The sequence below is a fragment of the Dipodomys merriami genome, unplaced genomic scaffold (genome assembly GCF_024711535.1).
Source record: "Dipodomys merriami isolate MVZ:Mamm:240054 unplaced genomic scaffold, mDipMer1.0.p SCAF_94, whole genome shotgun sequence".
Taxonomy (NCBI): Eukaryota; Metazoa; Chordata; class Mammalia; order Rodentia; family Heteromyidae; genus Dipodomys; species Dipodomys merriami.
The window spans coordinates 4,863,725-4,885,733 of record NW_027206557.1 but is presented as its reverse complement, the minus strand read 5'-3'; the positions used below and the strand labels follow the sequence as shown (position 1 = coordinate 4,885,733).

The window sequence follows — 22,009 nt, the reverse complement described above, 5'->3', positions numbered from 1 at the left end:
AAGCCTTTTTTCCCTCCCATCCTGTTACTATTGGTTACTATTAACAAAACACAAAAATAACAGGTGCTGGCAAGGACAAAGTGAAATTGAAACCCTTGGGCAATGAAAATGTTGCATCCACTATGGAAAATAGTACAGTGGTTCCTCAAGAGATTAAGAATAGAATTAATACATGGCCAGGCAATCCCAATTCTGTCCAGATTCCTAAAAGAAGTGAAAGCAGGGTCTCGAAGAGATATGTGCACACATTGACATTATTCTCAATAACCAAAATACAGCAAGCCAAATGTCCACCAACAGATGAATGAAAAAAACCAGACTGAGGTGAATATACACAATAGAGTATTGTGTTGATGTGTTAGGATATGAATAAATGTTGAGGATATTATACAAAGTAAAATAAGCCGTTACTATATGGTCTACTCACATGAGGCTCTTACAGGAGCTAGGGCTGGTGGGGGGGAGGGCAGGATGAGGAGAGTGTTCAAAGGCTACAAAGTTTAAATTTTGTAATATGAAAGGAGTTTCTGGGCAAATAGTGGTCATGGTTGCATAATGCTATAAATGCACTTATATCCTGAATTGCACAATTAAAAATGGTTAAGATGATGAATTTTATGTGTATTTCACCCCCAATAAAAACCAATCAGAAAAACAATTCCTCCAGAGGATGTAACATTTTCTTTTCTTTTCTTTCTTTTTTTTTTTTTTTTTTTTTTTTTTGCCAGTTCTGGGGCTTGAACCTAGGGCCTGGGCACTGTCACTGAGCTTCTTTTGCTCAAAGCTAGCACTCTACCACTTGAAACATAGCGACACTTATAGCTTTTTCTGTTTATGTGGTGCTGAGGAATCAAACCCAGGGCTTCATGCATGCTAGGCAAGCACTTTACCACTAAGGCACATTCCCAGCCCATACCATTTTCTTAAAAAGGAGACTATCAGCCAGAAGTCAGGACCATCCAGAACCTGGATGGCTCCCTCTAGTTTCTAGTGGTGAAGACACTGCCCTCTGACCTAAGGCCTGTGCAGTGGCAGTCAACATTTTCCTGTGACTTTCCACCACCGCCCATGCTGAAGTCACAGGGGCATCTTTGCTGCCTCTTCCCAACCCCAAGGGTCCTTTTATAACATTGATGTACAAAGCACAGCAGCTATAGACTCTCAGGACATGGGCCCCCACCTGGGCATCACCCTCTACTCACCCAATATCAAAGATCGACGTGCTGTTCTTCACAGCCTGGGCCAGGCACTTTGCACCTTCACTTGTTATTTTGTTTTTGCCCAGTCTGTAGAGAGGTAGACAGTCATGCAGATTTAGCCCCGAGGTGAGTAGAAACCTATAATCAGCCATCTGCCCCTCACCATAGAACCTCCCAGCCTGCCCCTCTTGCCATGTGATCTGGCAACCAGGCCCTCAGTGAGAGACATGTGCCCTGAAAACAGACTATCAAAGCTCCTCCCAGACAACCCAGCCTCTGCAGGTGTTTGGCCTCTGGGCTCTCTCTGGGCTTCAGCAACCTCAGGAATGCCATTCTCTCACTGGCAGGCAGAGAAACGACCGTGTTGATTACCTATAGTCACTGTGGATATTTCCATTTCTGGGCTAGGATCAGGTTCTCTGCCATTCTTGGCTGAGTGTCTGGCAGGACCCAGGATCAAGCTTCTTTGAGGGAGAAAGATCATTGTTTCTGGCATTACATAAAGGGACTTAGTCATAGCCTTTCTTCCTGGTCAGTAAAGAACTCAAACAGCCAATATTCTGCCCCCTTCTCCCAACAGGTTGTCCTTACAAACTCCCAGCCATATAAATATCCCACAAGACAATCTCACCTCCCACACAAGTCTCCTTAATCTGACCAGTATGGTGTAGGGAAAGCAGAACCCCCAGGATTCCAGCTATGGCAGTACATTGTTTTTCTTTTCGTGTGTGTGTGTGTTGGGTGCTGTCTCTGAGCTTTTATACTCAAGGCTGGTGCTCTACTACTTAAACCACAACTCCCACTTCTTGGTGATTAACTGGAGATAACAGCCTCATGGACTTCCCTTCACAGTCGGCTTCAAACCTTTATCCTCAGATCTGAGCCTCCTGAGCACTTAGATTACAGGTGTGAGACACCTGTAACTGTTCTTTAAAATTGTTCAGCATTGTTCTTTAAAATGGAGAGTTGAAGAGGAAAAGCAGCTACTAAGGAGCCTGTGCCACTGACCTCAGTTACTTACTTTAGGTGTGTGAGGCTTCTGCATTCATTCAGGATTCGTGCAACGTACCTGGCGCCAATGTCAGTGATCTGGTTGTTGTACAAACTTAGAGAGAAAACACAGTGGAGACTGTATGAGTCTGGTGTCCTGTGAACCCCTTTCTCTAAGTGGGATTTTCTGCCTAATGATGTTCATTGTTTGAGTTGAGAGGAGGCCCTTGGAAACAGGAGCTGGGCTCTGTGACTCTGCAGCCCTGTGACTCTGCGGCCCTGTCCTGTGCTTCCATATCTCTCTGCAGTACAGAGTGACAACCTCAGTGCCTCTCAGGGATGAGTAACAACCTAAGCTGAGGTTTTCAGGGCTGCACTGTCAACCAGGACTGCGAAGCAGATGGGAGCTTGGGACCTCTGCTTCAGTGGTCTCATCTAACACTGGAGGAATCTGGGGCCCAAAGGTGCTGAGCAACTGCCAGGTTCCCGGACCCAGGAGCAGCTTGGTACCCAGACTCTCTTTTTTAATAGAAGTATTAAATTACTTGAGGCTGGGCACTGGTGGTTCAAGTCTATATTCACAGCTACTCAGGAGGCTGAGATCTGAGGATCATGGTTCAAAGCCAGCCAGTACAGGAAAGTCTGTGACTCTATTTTCTCTAGTTAACCACCAAGAAACTGGAAATGGAGGTGTGGCTCAAGTGACAGAGATCCAGTTTTGAGTAAGCAAAGATGTATGCAAGGCCCTAAAAGTGTGTGTGTGTGTGTGTGTGTGTGTGTGTGTGTGTGTGTGTGTGTGTACGTACAGGTATTTGGGGTTAAGGTTCTGTCCTAGGCCTGGGAACATATCACCATCAGCACAGGCACTAAGTCCATACCTTAGCCTGAGGATTCTGGAAAGAGATGGAGGTTCCCACCATGGTAAATTCTAATGCATAGGTAGTATTGTTATCTTAACAAAACCTTTCCCCACATTGGATTTTGTGACTGGCTCAAATAGTGGCCAGCTGCCCACACTGAGGGCTCTCTGGCTCTTTGACCCAGTATTCTTGAGAAAGACATACCCCCAAAATGTCACAATCTTGTACTTGGTCAGCTCTTCACTCAGCACTTTCACCCCAGTATCGGTGATGTGGTTGACACTGAGCCTGAAACAGGACAGAAAGTATCAGGAGGTATGTCATACGAAAGTGCTCTCATCTCTAAACTCCAGAAGTCTGTGGACCTCAGAGACTCCTTGGTTATAAACATCCAGTAAAGAGGCCCTGGGACCAGCCAAACAGCCCCTGAAAAGCGTGGATATGCTGGAGCCAGGCTTCAGGCTCCTGTCCTGCAGGAAATGCTAATTGGTGAAGTTAGGCTAGCCTCCCTCCCCTCCTAGCCTCCCAAGCAGGAGGTGGCAGGCCTGGCCTGAGAGGAATGCTGATCAGCTCCTGCTCTGTTTTTCCTGCAGTGATAAACGTTCCCACGTGTCGGAGACCTGAGCCTCAGAATCATTTTATTCAGGAGGTCCTGGGTCTCAGCCGTGTGGCCTAGAGCAGGCCATCAACTCTGTACCTCAGCTGCCTTATTTGTCAAACGGAGACAAGGGCAGCCCCACCTTACAGGGTCAAGAGCAACAGGCAAAGTTCTGTTCAGAGGTACTTCATCACTCTCATAAGCACTGGCACTGCTAGCTTTAGGACATCTTTCTCTAGGTGAGGAACAGAGAGGCAGTGGGGCTGATCTAGCACCACCTGACCTGCATTGTTCCTTGCCCTCTGCCACCCTGAGATACAGACTAAGGCATTTTCAGACCAGAAGTCATCAGTCCTAGGGTGGGTGAGGGGCCCGGAATCCTGGCTTGCACCCCCCCATCCCGTGGGCAGGTCCCCACCTGAGGACCGTGAGGTGGCTGAAGCAGGGCTGCAGCTCACGCACGCCAAAGTCGTTGAGGTTGTTGTTGTCCAGGTCTAGGGCCAGGCGAGTGGGCAGGTGGCGCAGGACGAAGGCCAGGGAGCTGCAGTCGGCCGGACAGGCGTTGCAGAAGGCCAGCTTGAGATAGTCAGCGCGGATGCCGCGCGCCGCGCGCCACCCGACCTTGCGGCTCTGCGTCTCATACAGGCATCGCAGCATCCAGAGGAACGCGGGCATGGCCTGCACCTGCCGGAAGCCGCCGGACTGGAGCCGTGGCAGGCCTTGCAGGTGGGTGCGCAGGCGGTTGAGAAGGTGGGTGCACAGGGCCCTGCGCTTCCTCCGTAAGGCAGCCGCGGGCACCAGGGTCCGCAGGAGCCTCTGCCTGGCCTTGGCCAGAAGCCCGCACAGGAAGAGATTGGTGAACTGGAGGTGGTCCTTGCCGGAGGAGGGCACGAGGCCGGCGGAGATGCAGTCGCGCAGGCACGGGGCCGGAAGGCAGGGGTGGCAGGCGCCTGCCGAGGCGTCCGAGTCCCCATCTCCGTCTGCATCTCCGTCCGCGGCCCCCGCCCCGGTTCGCAAGAACCGCAGCAGCTCCCGGGTTCCCACCCCATCGTCCACCACCAGGAAAAAGGCAGCGAAGAAGGCCTGGAGTGTTAGGTGCAGGAACTCGAAGACGCGGCGGCCCGGCTCGGGCCCGGGCGCGGGCAGGGCCCGAAGGAAGCCCAATGGCAGGAGCTGCGCGCTGCCCTCCCGCAGCTCCGACACCCGCACCTCGTCGGGGCCAAAGACGAAGCGGCCGCGCTCGGTGCCGCGAAGCGCCACGCGCCCCAGCGCCCGCAGCGCGTGCCGCCCCGCGCGCAGGGTCTCGGTCGAGCAGCGCGCCGGGTGCTGCACCAGGCTGCGAGGTTGCGCCCGACGCAGGTGGACCTCGGCGACCCTCAAGTAGACGTCGGTCAGAGTCAGCACGCCGGAGTCCTCCTGGGTGTCGCAAAGGCTTGCGCAGCAGCGGAAGACGAGGCCGCAGAACAGCGGCACGGCGCAGAGGCCGCCCAGGCCGGGGTGGGCGTCCAGCTGCTGTAGCAGGCGCTCGCGCGCGGCGCGGTCCGGCACCACGCGGCGCGCGTAATTGCGCAGCTGAAGCGGGCCGAAGCCGCGCAGCCGCACCTTGGCGCGCAGGAGGTTGCGCGGGAGCGCCGTGCCCGTGCGCGCCGTCAGCAGCTTGCGCGTGCCCGACAGCAGCCGGCCACTCAATAGCGCCGCCAGCAGCGCCATCGGCGGCGCGGGCTCCCAGGGGCTGCAGCTGTCGGGCGCGCGGCTCGGATCGAAGTCGGAGGGCAGCTCGTCCAGGCCGTCGAAGGCCAGCAGCGCCAAGCGCGGGAAGCGCAACAGGAAGGCGAAGACCTCGTCGGCGCCGCGCTCTGGGAAGCAGCAGTGGCGGAAGAGCAGGTCCTGCAGGCGCAGCGCAGCGCCCGCTCCCAGCCCGCCGAGCGCGCGGCAGCGGAAGAGGAAAAAGAAGCGGAACTCGGCGCCCAGGCGCCCCGCTGCCCACAGGCCCTGCAGCCGCTGCAGCAGCGCCGACTTCCCCGCGCCCGCGTCGCCCAGAACCAGCACAGCCTCCCCCTGCCCGCCGAGGACGCCAGGATCGGGGTCCAGCAGCCAGGGTGGGCCACTCAGAGGGCCCAGACTCTTGTCGTCGGGGCCCAGCAGCTCCAGGACCGGGTCCTCGTAGACCTCCTCCAGCGGCAGCTCGCGCTCGCTGCCCTGTGCGTAGCTCGGCAGGAACCCGGAGTCGCAGCCCCCCAGATGCCGCAGCTGCTGGGTGTACCTGCTCACTGGGGAGGGGTGGGGGGAGGTGGCAGGTGGCCGGATAGGATAGGTATGCGGGGGAAGACCAGAAAGGGGGAGGAGTAGTGGGAGGGAGACCCAAGGAGGAAGGGGGGGGGACAGGGGAGGAAGACCGAAGTGGAGAGAGGGGGGCGGGGAGGGGTGCATGGGAAAGGACGAGGAAGGGGCAAGGGGTAGGATAGAGAGATAGAGGGGTAGGATGGAGAAAGGGGGATGGGGGGGGAGAGCAGCGACCAGAGGGAGGAGGGGGCAGAGAAGGAGAGAGACAAGAGAAAGCACGTCACACCAGAAGGTCCTAAGAAATAGAAGCCAAAGCACAAACCAACCAAACCCACTCCCTTGACCCTGCGGTCAAGTGCAGCCTCTTCAAACCTCAAAGAGCCCAGTGCTCCAGGGTCTGCGACTGGGAACTGGAGGTTCCTCCTCTGCCAATGGGTGACCAGTGTTTAGAAGGCCTCTCTCCCAGGAAGTTTGTCATTGCCAAGTAAGCTGTATTCCACTTACAGCTTTATCGGAGAAAATTATACCATAGTGTTTACTCATTACAAGTGTTATTTATATACTTAAAACACGGTCTCATTCTAGAAATCTCCACCACCCTCCCAAACATTGCTGGAGACTCTCTGCCTCCAGTGCTTGCCCTAACCCTGGAGATTTGACAACTACTGTTCTGCTTTCCTTCTCTATAAATTTGTCTTTTCTGGGTATTTTATATAAATGGTATCAATTCAAAATATGTTTTGCATGTAGCTTCTTGTAGACTAAATTATACTTTAAAAGCTAGCAAATATCTGGGCACTGGTGGCTCACACCTTATCATTCTAGTAACTCAGAAGGCTGAGATCTGAGAATTACAGTTCAAAGCTAGCCTGGGCAGGCAAGTCCATGGAACTCTTATCTCCAATTAACCACCGGTAACCAGGAGTGGTACTATGGTTCAAAGTGGTAGAGCACTAGCCTTGACAACAAAAACTCAGGGACAGTGCCTAAGCCCTGAGTTCAAGCTCCAAGACCAAAGAGTGCTCTCTCACTTGCCTGGGGGTAAAGAAAGTGCCTGTAAGAGCAAGATACTAGCTGATGCTGGACCACAGGTACAAGCTCAGTCCTGACACTGCTGCTGGGCCTGGCTCTCCCTAAACAGATGCTTTGCTTGCTGGGTACATCCTTCACTTCTGTCTTTAAGTCAAACCAGGGTTCTTTAAAATTCAGAGAATGGTGCCTTGGTGCTGTTGCCAAAGGAAAGACAAACCCCTTCCCCCAGAGTAAACCCACTCATCACCCGTCCTGGGCAGCTACTGTGCTGATCACTTCATGCAAAGTCACATTTGTGGGAGTCCCTTTCTACACTGAGCACCCTGAGGGACAGGGATCCATCCTCTGTGCTCACCCTCTATCCCTAGCCTTCAGCACAGCACCTTAGTGATGAGTGCATCAAAGAGACCAATAAAGAATGGTTAACTAGCACTTTCATTGGTGCTCTGCAGATAAGGACTAGACCAGGGTAACCGAGAATGCCAGACCTAGAATCAAACCTTGAAAGGTTTTCTCCTGAAAAGATACTTATTATTAATTTATTTATGATACTAATAATTTAATCCAAGCTTCCTATGTGCAAAGTAAGTGTTCTGTCAATGAGTTACATCCCTACCTCCTGGAAAGATCTCAAAAGGAAAAAGAAAAAAAATACATAGTCCTGGGGGAAAGGGGAAGGGAGTACATGTCTATAATCCCAGGTATGTGGGAATGTAGACAGGGATATAGCTGTCAGGGGAGCTGGAACAAAAAGTGCAGAACCCATGGGCTGGGAAGGTGGCTCAGTGGTAGAGCGCTTGCCTTGCATGCCTGAGGTCCTGGGTTTGATTCCTCAGCACCACATAAGCAAAAAGGAAAAAAACCAGAAGTGGCGCTGTGGCCCAAGTGTAGAGTGCTAGCCTTGAGCTGAGGAGCTGAGGGACAGTGCCCAGGCCCAGAGTTCAGGCCCCATGACCTGACCCCCCCCCCAAAAAAATGCAGAACCCTATCTGAAAAATAAAGCAAGAAGGGCTGGAGGTGAGGAATAAATGGTAGAACACCTATAAGACCATAAGTTCAAATCCTAGTACCACCACAAATACACACACACACACACACACACACACACACACACACATACAGCCTCAAATCTGTACAGAATTAGCTTATCTACATATGTCAGTATAGTGTAGGAAGTGAGCAAAAAGTCAGAATGGAGGCTCTTCCCACACTTCTCTAGGCCCTGTTGAAATCAGATGAGAGGGCTAAGCCGTAGCTGATGGTAGAGTACATGTCTAGCATGTGGAAAATTCTGGTTAGAACTCCAGAGCCAAAGCTAATGAACAAACAAAATGGGAAACCATTCCTCTAAACCATTCCTCTAAAATCAGGAACAAGACAAGGATCTCCACTCTCTTCACTCCTCTTCAACATAGTTCTAGAAATTCTAGCCAGAGCAATAAGGCAAGAAAAAGACATACAAAGAGTTCACATAGGAAAAGAAGTCAGTTATCCCTATTTGCAGATGACATGCTTTTGTATCTACAGTACCCAAAAGACTCCATTCCCAAGCTCAAAGAAACAAGATTTTCTTTTCTTCGTCAGTCATGGGGCTTGAACTATGGGTCTGGGTGCTGTCCCTGAGCTCTTCAGCTCAAGGCTAGTGCTTTACCACTTAAGCTACAGCGCCACTTCTGGTTTTCTAGTGGTTAATTGGATAAGGGTCTCACGGACTTTCCTGCCCCGCCAGGCTTTGAACCATGATTCTCAGATCTCAGTCTCCTGAGTAGCTAGGATTACAGGCATGAACCACCAGTGCTTAGTGAAAACAACATTTTTTTCTTTGCTGTTATTTTCTTTTTGTCTTATTTGTTCACTTATCTGTCTTTGGAAGGGGAAGAGGGACACAGAAATGAAGGGATAAAGGGTGAACAAATGCAGCAGTGGTACTCACGGGACACTAGGCTGAAAATGAACTATACAACTTGTGGTTGGGGACAGGAGGGAAAAACTGGGAAAGAATGAAGAAAGGGTGACATTGTCCCAAGAGAAATGTACTCATTACTGACTTATAAAATAGTAACCTCTCTATATATCACCTTTATAATAACAAAAATACTCAAAAAATAGGAAGCCGCATGTGGTCATTTTGGTTGCAGTCATCTGAGTTGGACAGGTGATGGGAACCACAACTTCCTTTCTAAAATTGCAGCAATACTTGGGCTTGATTCCTGGGATGGAGCAGGCTGTGGTAGTCATTCTTTTATACCCTCTTGGACCTCAGTACGAGGGCAGATCTGGATCCCGGGACCTTGCTTGTATCCCTGCTCATTCCCCTTGAGTTAACTCATACCTGGGTCAGTGTTGACAATAGTTTTGCTCTGAATTAGCTGGGAAGGGGAGAAGCCGATCTCCAGCAGCCATGGCTGGAGGTCCACGAATGCATCTGTGAGTTGCTGGAGCACATAGAGGAAGAACTCAGACACCTCCTCGCCCTTGCTCTGTACCAGGTCCAGAAGGTTTCGAACCTGGTGGTGACAGGAACATAAGAACAATAGTAAGAGGGGCAACTACTCACCAGAAAGACTTACCCAGGGTGCTTCTTTCTACAGCCATGAGCCTAACCATGTACCCAGCTATGAGTTCTTATGTTGAAATCCTAGAATGTATGAAATGAACGTCTTCAGTGAGAGATAAAACCACATGGCTCTATGATGCTAGAGCTATGGCTCTAGTGTGTTTCTGTAAACTTAAAAAGGTAAATGAGACTCAGTACTGGAGCTATATTCAACCATGGAGTTCTGTCTGTTTTTCTCTCTCAACCTGGATGCATCATCCAGGACCATGTGTGCCTCTGGCGGGCAGGTGCCACAGAGTGAGAGGGCAGCTGACCCTCATATATGTTCTTTCATCAGGAAGAATACTATTACGTCATTTCCAGGGAAATGGATAGACCTGGACAAAATGTTATGGTAAATAAGTCAGGCTCAGAGACACAAAGGGTACAGTTAGATCTAAGATATAAACATATATGAAAGTACATAACAGGGCCACGTGCATATATACACAACCAAACACTACAGAAGATACATGCAGGGGAGTATTCCAATGGTTTAACTCCTTTCAACAATTACCTGACAGTTTAAAATGAACTATACAACTTGTGGGTGGAGACAGAAGGGAAAACTGAGAGAGAACAATGGAAGGAGTGACATTGTACAAAAAGAAATGTACTCATTACCTGACTTACGTAACTCTAACATCTGTACATCACCTTTATAATAATTTAAAAAATGAATACCCTATGTAAAAGCATCTTTTGTCTGAGGAGGTTGGGACTTGACAGGTAAGTGGAGAGAGGAATGGTGGTCACAGTCCATAAACTCTGTGAAGGGGAAGCAGGTAACATGAAGGGATGGCTGAGATAGAATGGGGGTGATGAAGGGGTGACACTGAGCAAGATGGGTATAAACTACATGTTGAATGAAACTCCTTTGTACAACTACTTAAAGATAACAGTAGTAATGTTTTTGAAGTCTAGGAGAAAAACTGAAGAAAAAACAAAGCACTCCAGTGTTGTCACTGGGCTTCCTCAGCAGCATCCATGACCAACAGGTCCTGTCTGTCTCATGAAGACTTACAGATCTCCACTTCCTTTTCTAGAAAGTTCCATTGACCTTGTGTGGAATGTGGGAAATTCCTCCTTGTGGTTCCGCCCAGAGGAGCTGTTGTTGCTAAACTAGACAGGAGGCCATCCTGAGCCTCACACCACATGGCCCTGGGTGTGAAGCACTGAGTGAGTGGCTACTAGTGTGCTGTGCCCATTTGTGTCCTCCCTTGTTCATTTAAAGTGAACTTAAAACTGGTGGCCTGGGATCTATACACCATGCAGTGGTGACGACCTGTTCTACCACACACAGAAGTGCTTGGCTGTGCAGAAAGCCAGTAACCAGGGCTCTTTTTCCTTCTATCACAATCCTACTACTGTGGAACTCTGCCCTGTACTAAACTCCCACATCCAGTCAGGAAAGGCTGCTTCTGGCCCCTGAGGGCTGTCTGTACCAGTCCCACACCTGTTCCTGCACCTTGCCAGGCTGAGTGGTGCAGGCACACACAATCTCCATGTCTTCAGCCAAGAGATAGCCATTCTCCAGCAGGTTGTCCAGCAGACACTGTGTATTGTGGATGTGGGCGACCAGCAGCTCTCGATTGGTCTTCAGTAGTTTAATGTAGGAGTCAGAATGTGATGTGATAACATCCTGCTTTTCCATGGCTAAAGCATCGAAGAACTACTTTTTCCAAATTCATCTTTAGCCACTTGTATCCTCTAGACAAAAGGATTTAGAGTCCTCCAGACCTCTGCTTCTCCCTGAAGAGAGAAATGATATCATCAACTAAGCAGAGTCAGGGAAGGGGTCCCCTCTCCATCACCATAGAATTTTCTGCCCAGACTGGCTTCAAACCATGATCCTCCAGATCCTAGACTCCTGAGTAGCTAGATTATGGGTGTGAGCCACCAGCACCTGGCCTATTATTATTCTTAAAAAAGCAAAAGTGTGGGCCAAACACCAGTGGCTCACGCCTGTAACCCAAACAACTCAAGGGGTTGAGATCTGAGGACTGTGGTTCAAAGCCAGCCCTGGCAGGAAAGTCCATGAGGCTCTTATCTCCAATTAACCACCAAAGAGCCAGAAGTAGAACTGTGGTTCAAGTGATAGGATGCCAGCTTTGAGCACAAAAGCTCAGAGACAGCACCCAGGCCCTGAGTTCAAGCCCCCAAACTGGTACCCACACAAGTACAACACTAAAGTGAGCCTCAAACGTAAAATGACATGGAAATGGAGAGGGAGTATTCCTTACATCATAGTGAGGCTGGATTGGATTACCGGTTTCTGTCACCCAGAATTGAGAGCAGAGGAACTGCTCTCAATTGGTGGGGTAGAAGAGAGAGACTCCCAGCAGGAGGGCATCTGGAGTAGCCAGAGCCAAAGAACCAGAAGAGAGCAATGCCTCAGTCATGACTGCCCCTCCTGAGTTGAGCCATGGTCCACTCCATTCCTGCATTCCTCACACCTTCAGCAAAATGTGCTCTGCATAGGCACCTCAGGAAAAGGAGAAGCCATGGACACCCTGGACTGAGCACAGAGGAGTACAGTGTGGCAACACCAGGACTCCATGAATAGGAAGCTTGAACTTCTTATCTGGGCAGAGCAGGGACCTTAGCTATTTTATTAGAAAGTAACTTTGGTTCCTCTGAAGGATCCCAAAATTGCACTAATTTGTTTTCTTGTAACAACAAGTACAAGCTAAGATCATTTAGCTAACTTCTAGCATCCAAGTGTATAGAATGAGTCATCTGAAAAGGGAAAGACCCCAAATAAATCTCTGATCCTTTGTCTAGGCAGGAAAAAGCAAGTATTCTCAACAGCCCATGAAACTTTCTTCAAAATATCATATTTTAGGGCATAAAGAAAGTCTTAGCAAATATAAGAAAACTTAAATCACTCTCAATGTTCTTTCAGGCCCTAATGGAGTAAAATTAGACCACAACATCAAAATAAACTACAGAAAATATTCATACATGTATGGACTGAACAATACATTGTTTACTGACAAGTGGGTCGTGGAAGAAATAAGGGTAGAAATCCAAGTTCCTAGAATCTAATGACAAAGAAACCACAACCTACCAGAACCTTTATGAGACAGCAAAGGCAGTACTACAAGGAAAGTTTTAGCTATGTGGATACTATTCCTAAAAGATAAACACATAGATAAGCTTTTTCACATAGCATCTATCTATCTATCTATCTATCTATCTATCTATCTATCTATCTATCTATCTATCTGATGAGGGGAGTCAATCTGATTCAAGTATTTGTAGACACGTATGAAATAACCCAGTGAAACACCTTTGAACAATTAACATACACTTTTTTTTTTTTTTTTTGCTAGTTGTGGGGCCTGAACTCTGGGCCCCGGTGCTGTCCCTCAGCTCTTCAGCTCAAGGCTAGCACTCTACCACTTGAGCTACAGTGCCATTTCCGGCTTTTTCTGTTTATGTGGTGCTGATGAATCGAACCCAGGGCCTCATGCATGCAAGGCAAGCACTCTACCACTGAGCCACCTTCCCAGCCCTTAACATACACTTTTGAAAAAGAAAAAAAAAAAAAAACCAGGAATGTAAGACAGACCCTGTCCAGGTACTCATAGGAGAGGGAGGTAACCAAAGGGGGTGAATATGGCCAAAATGCTTTATATGCATGTGTGAAAATGGAACAGTTTAGCTTGCTGAGATTGATTTGGGAAGGGAAAGGAAGATAAGAGAAAGATGAAGGGAATGAGTCCAATCAAGATACACAGACATATAATATACAACAAATTGATGCTAATAAAAAGTGTGGGGGCAGCCGGGCGCTGGTGGCTCACGCCTGTAATCCTAGCTACTCAGGAGGCTGAGATCTGAGGATCGCGGTTCAAAGCCAGCCCGGGCAGGAAAGACCGTGAGACTCCTATCTCCAATAAACCACCAGAAAACCGGAAGTGGCGCTGTAGCTCAAGTGGTAGAGCGCTAGCCTTGAGCTGAAGAGCTGAGGGACAGCGCCCAGGCCCAGAGTTCAAGCCCCACGACCGACAAAAAAAAAAAAAAAAAAAAAAGTGTGGGGGAAAATGTTTCTGTTTAGCTCCAAAAACAATCTATAGACTCAGAGTATGGCTCAAGTAGTAAAGCATCTGCTTACTTGCCTTGAGATCAAACTTTATACCCTAAAAGAATTTAAAAAGGAAAGTCCATAGACACCTGAACACTGTATCATTATTTCATGAGTCATGCCGATTAATATTTAAGTCCAGTGTTTCTCCCATTTTCTTCCAGCAAGTTGTTCTGACAATTTTTGCTCTTTCCTAATCCATTTTCTCAGCTTTGCCTATCAACTTGCTAAATCTCCACAGACATTCTCAGCTAGAAACTACATAGTAACTTTCCTTTCATGACCTGAACGAGTGATCAAGCAACAACACTGCATAAACAATCTTAGCCCCAGAGGGGTCTGAAGAGTTGGGAATGATGAAGCAATGTTACTAGAGGTCTGCTAGGCCATTCCATGGGGGCATAGCCCTTCCTGCAAGACCAGCACTGCGACCCACTGAGCTATGTGCTAATGAAATACTGTAAGCTCATTCACTCCTATTTTGGGTTGACAGCCTTCACCCTGGGTCATCCATAAGCCAGGCCCAATCACAGTTGTCTATTCCCACCATCCCCAGTTGCTGCATCAGCAACGTAGTCCAGATGCCCAGTCCCGGTCACACACAGGTACTAGTGTATAATCACAAGATACCAGCTATAGAATGTATTGTCTCTGCTGTAGCGTGCTTTCCCTGGCTACATGACAGCTGTAAGATATATCGACTTTTTCTGATATAGAATATTATCTCTGTGATAGCAAGTTTTCCCTGGCTGCAAGCCAGCTATAGTATGTCCTGCCATGGCTGTCTGATATCGCCTGTCCAGCTGAAGATTTCCTGCCCCAGCCACTTCTCATGCCTTCAGACTCCGATACCATATTTACCTTTACAGTTCTGAGAGAAGTTTGCTACTCTCTATCCCACAAGAGATGGCCTGTCAGCCTCTAGCTGACATTAAATGCTTCTTTCTTCTATGTGACTGTGTGTCCAAGAGGTTTTTCTGGGGTCGGTGCTTACAAATATAGTGTATCAAAATTTGTAGGAAACAAGCCAGGCACCAGTGGTTCAAACCTGTAATCCCAGCTGCTCAGGAGGTTGAGATCTGAAGATCACAGTGCAAAGCCAACCTGGGCAGGAAATTCTGTGAGACTTTTTTTTTTTTTGACGGGGGGGGGGGGGGGGGGGGGGAGGGGTCCAATCGTGGGGCCTGAACTCTGGTAAAGGTAAAGCAGAAGGAAATTCAGATTGTGATTACTTTTGAGAGATTGCAGGTGATTTCTATCACTTTGGTTTTGAGAGACATATCCCAAATTATCTGCCAACAAGTGCACATGAGATGAGAGGTAAGCCTGCACTAGAGGGTAGTCTCTATCAGCCAAAGACCAAGGGAAGACATCTCAGGCTTGCTCAGCAGAGTCACAGCCCACAATGAGGTCACTGGGACACACAGAGAAGGGAGAACAATTGTAGAGGGAGACTGACTTCCGGCCTTGTGGTCCACTCCTGGGGAGGGCCCCAGAGAAACCACAGTCACAGTTTCTAAGGAGAGAGTTATCCAGGCCACTACCCCACTCCACCCTGATAGGAGAGTTACATTTCCTCGTAAATGATGCCAAGACAAAAAAAGCACTTTATGAAGGCATTTTCTGGGGAGCCTTTCTGTTTTAATACTTCTTCCACTATGAGAGGAAAGTAAAAATCTCTGTAGGAAATTTGTGACATGAAAATGTATGCGAGAGCTTCAAAGATGATGCCCAATGAGAACATGGCCTAACCACCCTGCCCCCAGCAAGTCTAGACACCTTGCTCAGCAGCTGGAGCCAGCTGTCATCAGCCAGTGGTTCTTCACTCTCCCTGTGGCTTGTGGTCTGAGGAGTGGGCGACCTCTCCCCCACCACAACACCCCCATACACAAGCCTATGTAATGCCACACCTTGTTATTTCCTTCTAAAGAGAACTCCAGTGAGCAGTGTTCCCACCAGCGTGGGGGCCCAGCAGGGCACAAGCGAGAAAAGCTAACACCCAGGAAGCATGAAGGTGGGGATTCACACTTGACTAATGCTTGCACACTGCAAGAGACAGGACAACCTAAGGTGCAGGTACGGGGCCTCTGGAGCCTTCCCAGCTAAATTTACTCTTGTCTAGTCAGTGAGTTAGAAGCTAAATTTACTCTTGTCTGATCAGTGAGTTAGAAGCTCCAGCTGCCTGGACCCAGCTAGGTGGGCTGTGAGCCAGAGCCTTTCAGTTTGCAGGGCCAGGGGTACAGAGGACCAGCTGTTTCTGAGATTCCCTCAAAGATCTCATTATCAGGAGCACCACTCACTGGCAAGCTTGTTGTATTCATTTCTCTCTTTGCTGCTGCTAGGGTTAAGTGATTGACACTAATGTGTTCCAAGTGCAGACCAGGCCTGGGGACCCCTGAAATGTTAAAACACTTCATCCGTGCATCTTCTTCATCCTCACAACCAGCCCAAGCACTAGAGGTCATTGCTAGCAGGAGGAGGCTGAGGCATAATAATATTCAAGCAGCTTCCTGTCCTCAAAGAGTGTACCTGGGGAAAGCTAGAAACTCCAAGTGCAGTGAGAGATAGAGCCGAGAAAGCCAGAGGTATCCCCAAGCCCCTGGGCTCAGATACCATGCTCAGACAGGCTGTCCTGTGGAGGCCCTGTAAGGGGAGGAGGAAGAAAAGAAGGAAGTGGAGGACAGGTGGGGAGATGCAGTTGGTGCCCTTCTCTCTTAGGATGTCTAATTTGCTTGGCTTAGCATCTTTGTTCTTCTGTGTATCCTTATGATAATTCCAAGAACAAATGAATAACCTCAGTGTGTCCTTGTTCCTCACAGCCTGGAAAACACCAGCACACACAGCCCAGTTAGCAATACAAAACCACCAAGCAATGGCCCATGCCAGAGGTCCCCACATGGAGTATGAGCAGACCACGCCCTCCCAGGGTGGGCAGGCAGAATTTAGCCCCATCTGATGGGGCTAGATTGAGAAGGAAAACCTTGGGGAAGTCATCTCCACCTCCCCTCCAGTCTTAATTTTTTTCATAGACACCAATGGCTGGGTAACATTCATTCTTTTCAGATTCCATGTATTTCCAAACAAGTGGCCTCGCTTTATGTAAATCAGTGTTGCAATACCAGCAGATAAGATTGCCAACCACTCTGAGACTTCTGGAAAACATCCTTGAGCGATGTAGCAGAGTTGCCTCATTTTATTCTAAACAGTGAGTTCTATTCAGTTAGTCCATGCTGCAAATCTGTCTGCTGTGGAGACTTGCTGTTATAGGGGAAACAAATACAAAGGCAAAGGCCAGGCCAGCTTTGGGATCCAGCTCACCATCCACATTTGACCCATCCTTTTCTTGGGATGTGAGCCCAGGAGCCCTGGAAGCTATGAGAAGAGGCCACAGTTTCACATCATAGAAAAGACTGGCATGGGCAATGGGACTTTGCTGACCAGGTGATTATTTTCATGGCCTTTCCCACCCTTCCTTGATCAACACAGTGGTAGAAGTATGCTGATAATTAAATGACTCAGGTCCTTCCGAAGATCCAGAGTGCCTTCCCACCTCTTTCTTTAACTGGAAACAGAGGAAGAGTGACTCAGTGGGCCTGGAACAGCAGCATTCATCAGAATGCTCCCATCTTCTTCAGGAACCATGCAAAACAGAGGCTGATCCACCAGTGAGCAGCACAAGTAATCACAATGAGCAGAGCCTCTTGAGTGAGAGCAAATGAGCCATGACCAAGACTTAACAAATTATCTGTCACTGTGGCACAGCATTACCCAACAATTTGATTGAAACAACCATTTTAGACAAGAAAAGCACTCAGTACATGAGGAAGCTGAGGCCCAGAAGGTAAGAGAACTTTCTAGAGATGCCAGGCAAGCAGGATCACTGCAGACATCTTGCCAGGGTACTCCATTCAGCTCTGTCCTTTACTCTCCAGCTCTAGTTCCTAGAGTAGATAGAGTAGACACTGCTGTGGCAAAGTGCATCTCATAATCACCCTGTTTAAGAAACTCTTTTTGGCTAGTCCTGCGGCTTGAACTCAGGGCCTGGGCACTGTCCTAAGCTTCTTTTGCTCAAGGCTAGCACTCTACCACTTGAGCCACAGTGCCATTTCCGGCTTTTTCTGTTTATGTGGTACTGAGGAATCGAACCCAGGGCTTCATGCATGCTAGGCAAGCACTCTACCACTAAGCCACATTCCCAGCCCAAAAAACTCTTTCAACTCAAAGATTCCATTGGCCTTGAAAGAAAACAGCACCAATTAAATTATATACTGGTTTTCTAAAACCATCCACACTTGGATGAGCCAAGACTAAGTCCTTGTCAATGATTGACAAGTTCCTCCTGGTTTGGTGAAATAGCAAAGTCAACATGGTGAGTTTGTAACAGATTTATTGTATAAAATAGAAACTCATAGCCTGGAATTGAAAGTAAAAAAAAAATCTCCCCACAAAATGTAGAACACCACATGTGGGAATGTAAATAAGAAGTCCTTCCTGCATAATTAATGTATGCAAGCTAATAATAATGATAATAAATAAAGAAATAATTTGGAGCAAAAGTTAACAAAGTGGACTTCAAAGAAAAAAAATTCTTTTTGTCGGACATGAGGTCTGAACTCTGGTCCTGGGCGCTGTCCCTCAGCTCTTCAGCTCAAAGCTAGTGCTCTACAACTTGAGCCACAGTGCCACTTCTGGTTTTCTGGTGGTTTATTGGATATTAGAAGCTCATGGACTTTCCTGCTGGGGCTGGCTTTGAGCCGTAATCCTCAGATCTCAGCCTCCTGAGTAGCTAGGCTCCTAAGTAGCACTGGGCTCCAAGGAGAGTCTTAAATCCTTGAAACTCAAGCAATTCCACTTTGAAGCAATGCTCCATGACTACAATATGTTTTATCAACCTTGTATTTCCCCTTCTTTCCATGTAACACACATGTCTAAACACTGTGAGCCATTCTCAGCTCCACTACCCTCTGGGCTGTGTATGCATGTGTATATAGGTATATGTGTGTGCACATGCATGTGTGTACATATAAAAGCAGCTCAAGTGATACAGCAAACTAGCAAACTCAGGCCATGAACTCAAAACCTAGTATCACCAAAAGCAAGTAATACCCCACCCCAACACCATATCAGTAAACTCTAACAAGCAAATAACATCTGCAGCCGGAACTTATCAAGGCAATACAAGCTCCCAAAACATTCTGCCACCACAGTCCTAGACAAAAGGAATAAATGGTGGGAATTTACTTCTGAATTGAAAAAAGTTAAAACCATTATTCCCTGGCTACTTCAGGTACCTACACACCTCAAAGCTAATATTATCCAGAGGGCAAATAACAAAACATTCCGGCTCCACCAACTTGGCCATAACCCCCAGCACGTTTGAATGCATATATCCATGAATGCCAAAGAACAAGCCTGGATTCTTAAGAAAATATTTGTGTCCTGAATAAGATTTATTTTGAACTTGGTGCATAGTTTCCTCCTCAGAGAAGTTTTGTAAGTGATGAGAATAATTCTATTTCTGTATGGTGAACTGTGTGGACACTTGGAAGTGATGGCTTCACCCTTTCTCAGCAGGGAGTGGGGGGAGGAAGGGGTTAACTCATCCCTACAGGGGTCCAGCAGGGAACTGGACTAAGCCAGAGTCTGTTCACATACTACTGCCCAGGCTGTACAGGATCACCCACCTCCCTCCGTATCCTTCTTGTTATCTCAAGATGGGCTACTTTCTCTGCTGCGTCCATGTTTTGTTTTAGGTTTTTCTTTGTGTCACTCCTGGAATTTGAACTCAGGACTCAGCACTTTACCGCTTAGGCCACAGCTCCACTTCCAATTTAGTGGTTAACTGGAAATAAGAGTTTCATGGACTTTCCTGCCCAGTCTGGCTTCAAACTATGACCCTCAGATCTCAGCCTCCAGAGTTGCTAAGATTACAGGCATGAGCCACTGACACCCAGATTTTATTTTATTTTTTCTTGTGATCAATTTATTCAGGCAGTAAGCTGGCAAACAAACCAGGTAGTTCATCTCCCCAGCAACCCTTCAGCAGGGAAAAGAAACCAAGGTCATGCTAGACCTTTGAAGCAACACTGTCACTCATATACTTTAAGTATATGAGTCAGCCCCTATCCATCTCTCTCTTCTCTCTCTCTTTTCTTTCCCTCTGTCTCTTTCCTTGCCCTCTTCTCTCAGGAGAAAACACCATATAATTTGAACCCCAGACATATAGACACTGCCACCCTGCCCACAAAGAAAGGAATGCAGACAGAGACCACGTAAGCACTCAGGGTGGGTCTGAAATGATGCACAGATGTCCTTTCTCAGTGCTGGCTTTCCAAGAAGCCAGGCAGCAGGCCCTGTTCCCAAGCCAAGAGCCCCTTCCTCTGGCCAGAATGTCCCATCCAGCGCGTACTTAGGACCAGCACCACCACTCTGCTGGAGCTGGGGCTTTCTGACTGGAATGGATGCTGTCCTCCACTTCCATTCGGGCCCCTCAGCAGAGCAGACAAGTCTGGCTACAATGAGAACCTAGGCTTCCTGGCAAGGAGACAATTGCTTTTGTTTACTTCTGTCTGGAGAGGGCCCTTAGCCTTTAGTCTCCTCACCTCCCAGAGGGGCCTCACACCATCAGAAAAGAGGAAAGGCAGAATCCCTCCCCAAACCCATCACTGTCCACTGGAATTCCCATGGCACTTTAGCCTTACCACTCCCTTCCTTCCTTCCTTCCTTCCTTCCTTCTTCTTTCCTTCCTTCCTTCCTTCCTTCCTTCCTTCCTCCCTCCCTCCCTCCCTCCCTTCCTTCCTTCTTTTCTTCCTTTCTTTTTCTCTTTCTTTGTTGGCTGTGGGGCTTGAACTCTGGTCGTGGGCACTGTCCCTTAGCTCTTCAGCTCAAGGCCACCACTTGAGCCACAGTGCCACTTCTGGTTTTCTGATGATTTATTGGAGATAAAGTCTCATAGACTTTCCTGCCTGGGATGGCTTTGAACTGCAATCCTCAGATCTCAGCCTCCTGAGTAGCTAGGATTACAGGCATGAGCCACTGGCACCCAGCTACCACTATCTTTCTAAATTGATTATCCTCTTTCATGAAAACTAACAATGAACCATATTCTAAAGCTGAGGTATGAAGCAGACATAAGGAACCTCAATGAAAGCTGCTGATCCACATGGATGAGAGAAGAGAATCAACAGAGAGGGTTATTCTGAGCAAAGCATAAGATAAGGACATCTGAAACACCTGGGTATAATTTATACACTCTAAAAAATGAATGACAGAAGAGCAAAACAGGCTTGGATGGGAAGGGGGCAAGGGTAGGGGAATAGAAGGGAGAATAAGGATGAATCTGATTGATGTAGTTTATTTGCATGTATGAAAACAGAAGGATGAAACCTGCTGGAATTATTTCAAGGAGGAAGGAGTGGGGTAAGCAGCAGAGGGGTGCAGCTGATCTGGATATATTGTCTACACATGTAGAAATGTCACAACAAAACTCACCTTGTACAACTAAGGGATGCTAATAAGTTTTTTAACCTTATAGTTAAAAATGTTTTTAACCTAAAGGCTCTGATCACTAGCCGTGTGACTTACACAATGACCACATCTGTGTTTACCTTCCTTTACCTATGAAATGCACAAACCACAGCACCTATCTGGTAGGAGTGCTGTGTGCTAGAACAACACTGGCAGCAATCTAAAGATGCAGCTTAGGCAAGGACTGCATCTGGCTGTCTTAGAGGCCCAGCATCTAGCTAAAAGCCATGGTATTACCTGTTGTTACTGCATCCCAACACTTAGGAGAGATGAGATCAACATACGAGATGAATGGCCTACGCACTGCTTAGAGCAGGTGTTCAGATCACTGACTGATATGTGCATTTCCATTATTCAGACTCACTTAGGGACAGGTACCTGCCCAGTTTATTAGTGGACAAGTTCAGATCTACCTGGTAGCATTTCCTATTGCTATACGCCTTTCACATTAGCTGCTGCCTTCAGAACATTAACCAGAGCCCAGTTCTCTGTTTCTAGAGCTTTGTCTGCATAATTGCTCATGACAAATCACCTCCTGCTTGGTAACCATCCTTATAAGGCTCATAAGCTGTTTATTTTATTTTTTTATTTTTTATTTTTTTGGGGGGTCCGGTTGTGGGGCCTGAACTCTGGGCCTGGGCGCTGTCCCTCAGCTCTTCAGCTCAAGGCTAGTTCTCTACCACTTGAGCCACAGCACCACCTCCAGCTCTTTTCTTTTTGCTTATGTGGTGCCGAGGAATCAAACCCAGGACCTCAGGCATGCAAGGCAAGCGCTCTACCACTGAGTCATCTTCCCAGCCCCCATAAGCTGTTGACTGATGTTTTTCAGGCTTT

General features: G+C 48.0%; 1 protein-coding gene across 2 annotated transcripts in view; it reads right to left on the bottom strand.

Moving 5' to 3' along the window:
• The window catches only part of Nod1 (nucleotide binding oligomerization domain containing 1), a 44,155-nt gene that overhangs the window by 12,590 nt on the left and 9,556 nt on the right, over positions 1 to 22,009 (bottom strand). For both annotated transcript variants that reach the window (XM_070014292.1, XM_070014293.1), the window contains exons 2-7: positions 11,027 to 11,310; positions 9,295 to 9,469; positions 4,066 to 5,917; positions 3,254 to 3,337; positions 2,221 to 2,304; positions 1,203 to 1,286 (exon numbers count right to left, since the gene is read on the bottom strand). In XM_070014292.1, the coding sequence (XP_069870393.1) occupies positions 1,203 to 1,286; positions 2,221 to 2,304; positions 3,254 to 3,337; positions 4,066 to 5,917; positions 9,295 to 9,469; positions 11,027 to 11,212 (2,465 nt within the window). In that variant the 5' untranslated portion in view covers positions 11,213 to 11,310. The remainder of the gene's footprint in view (positions 1 to 1,202; positions 1,287 to 2,220; positions 2,305 to 3,253; positions 3,338 to 4,065; positions 5,918 to 9,294; positions 9,470 to 11,026; positions 11,311 to 22,009) is intronic.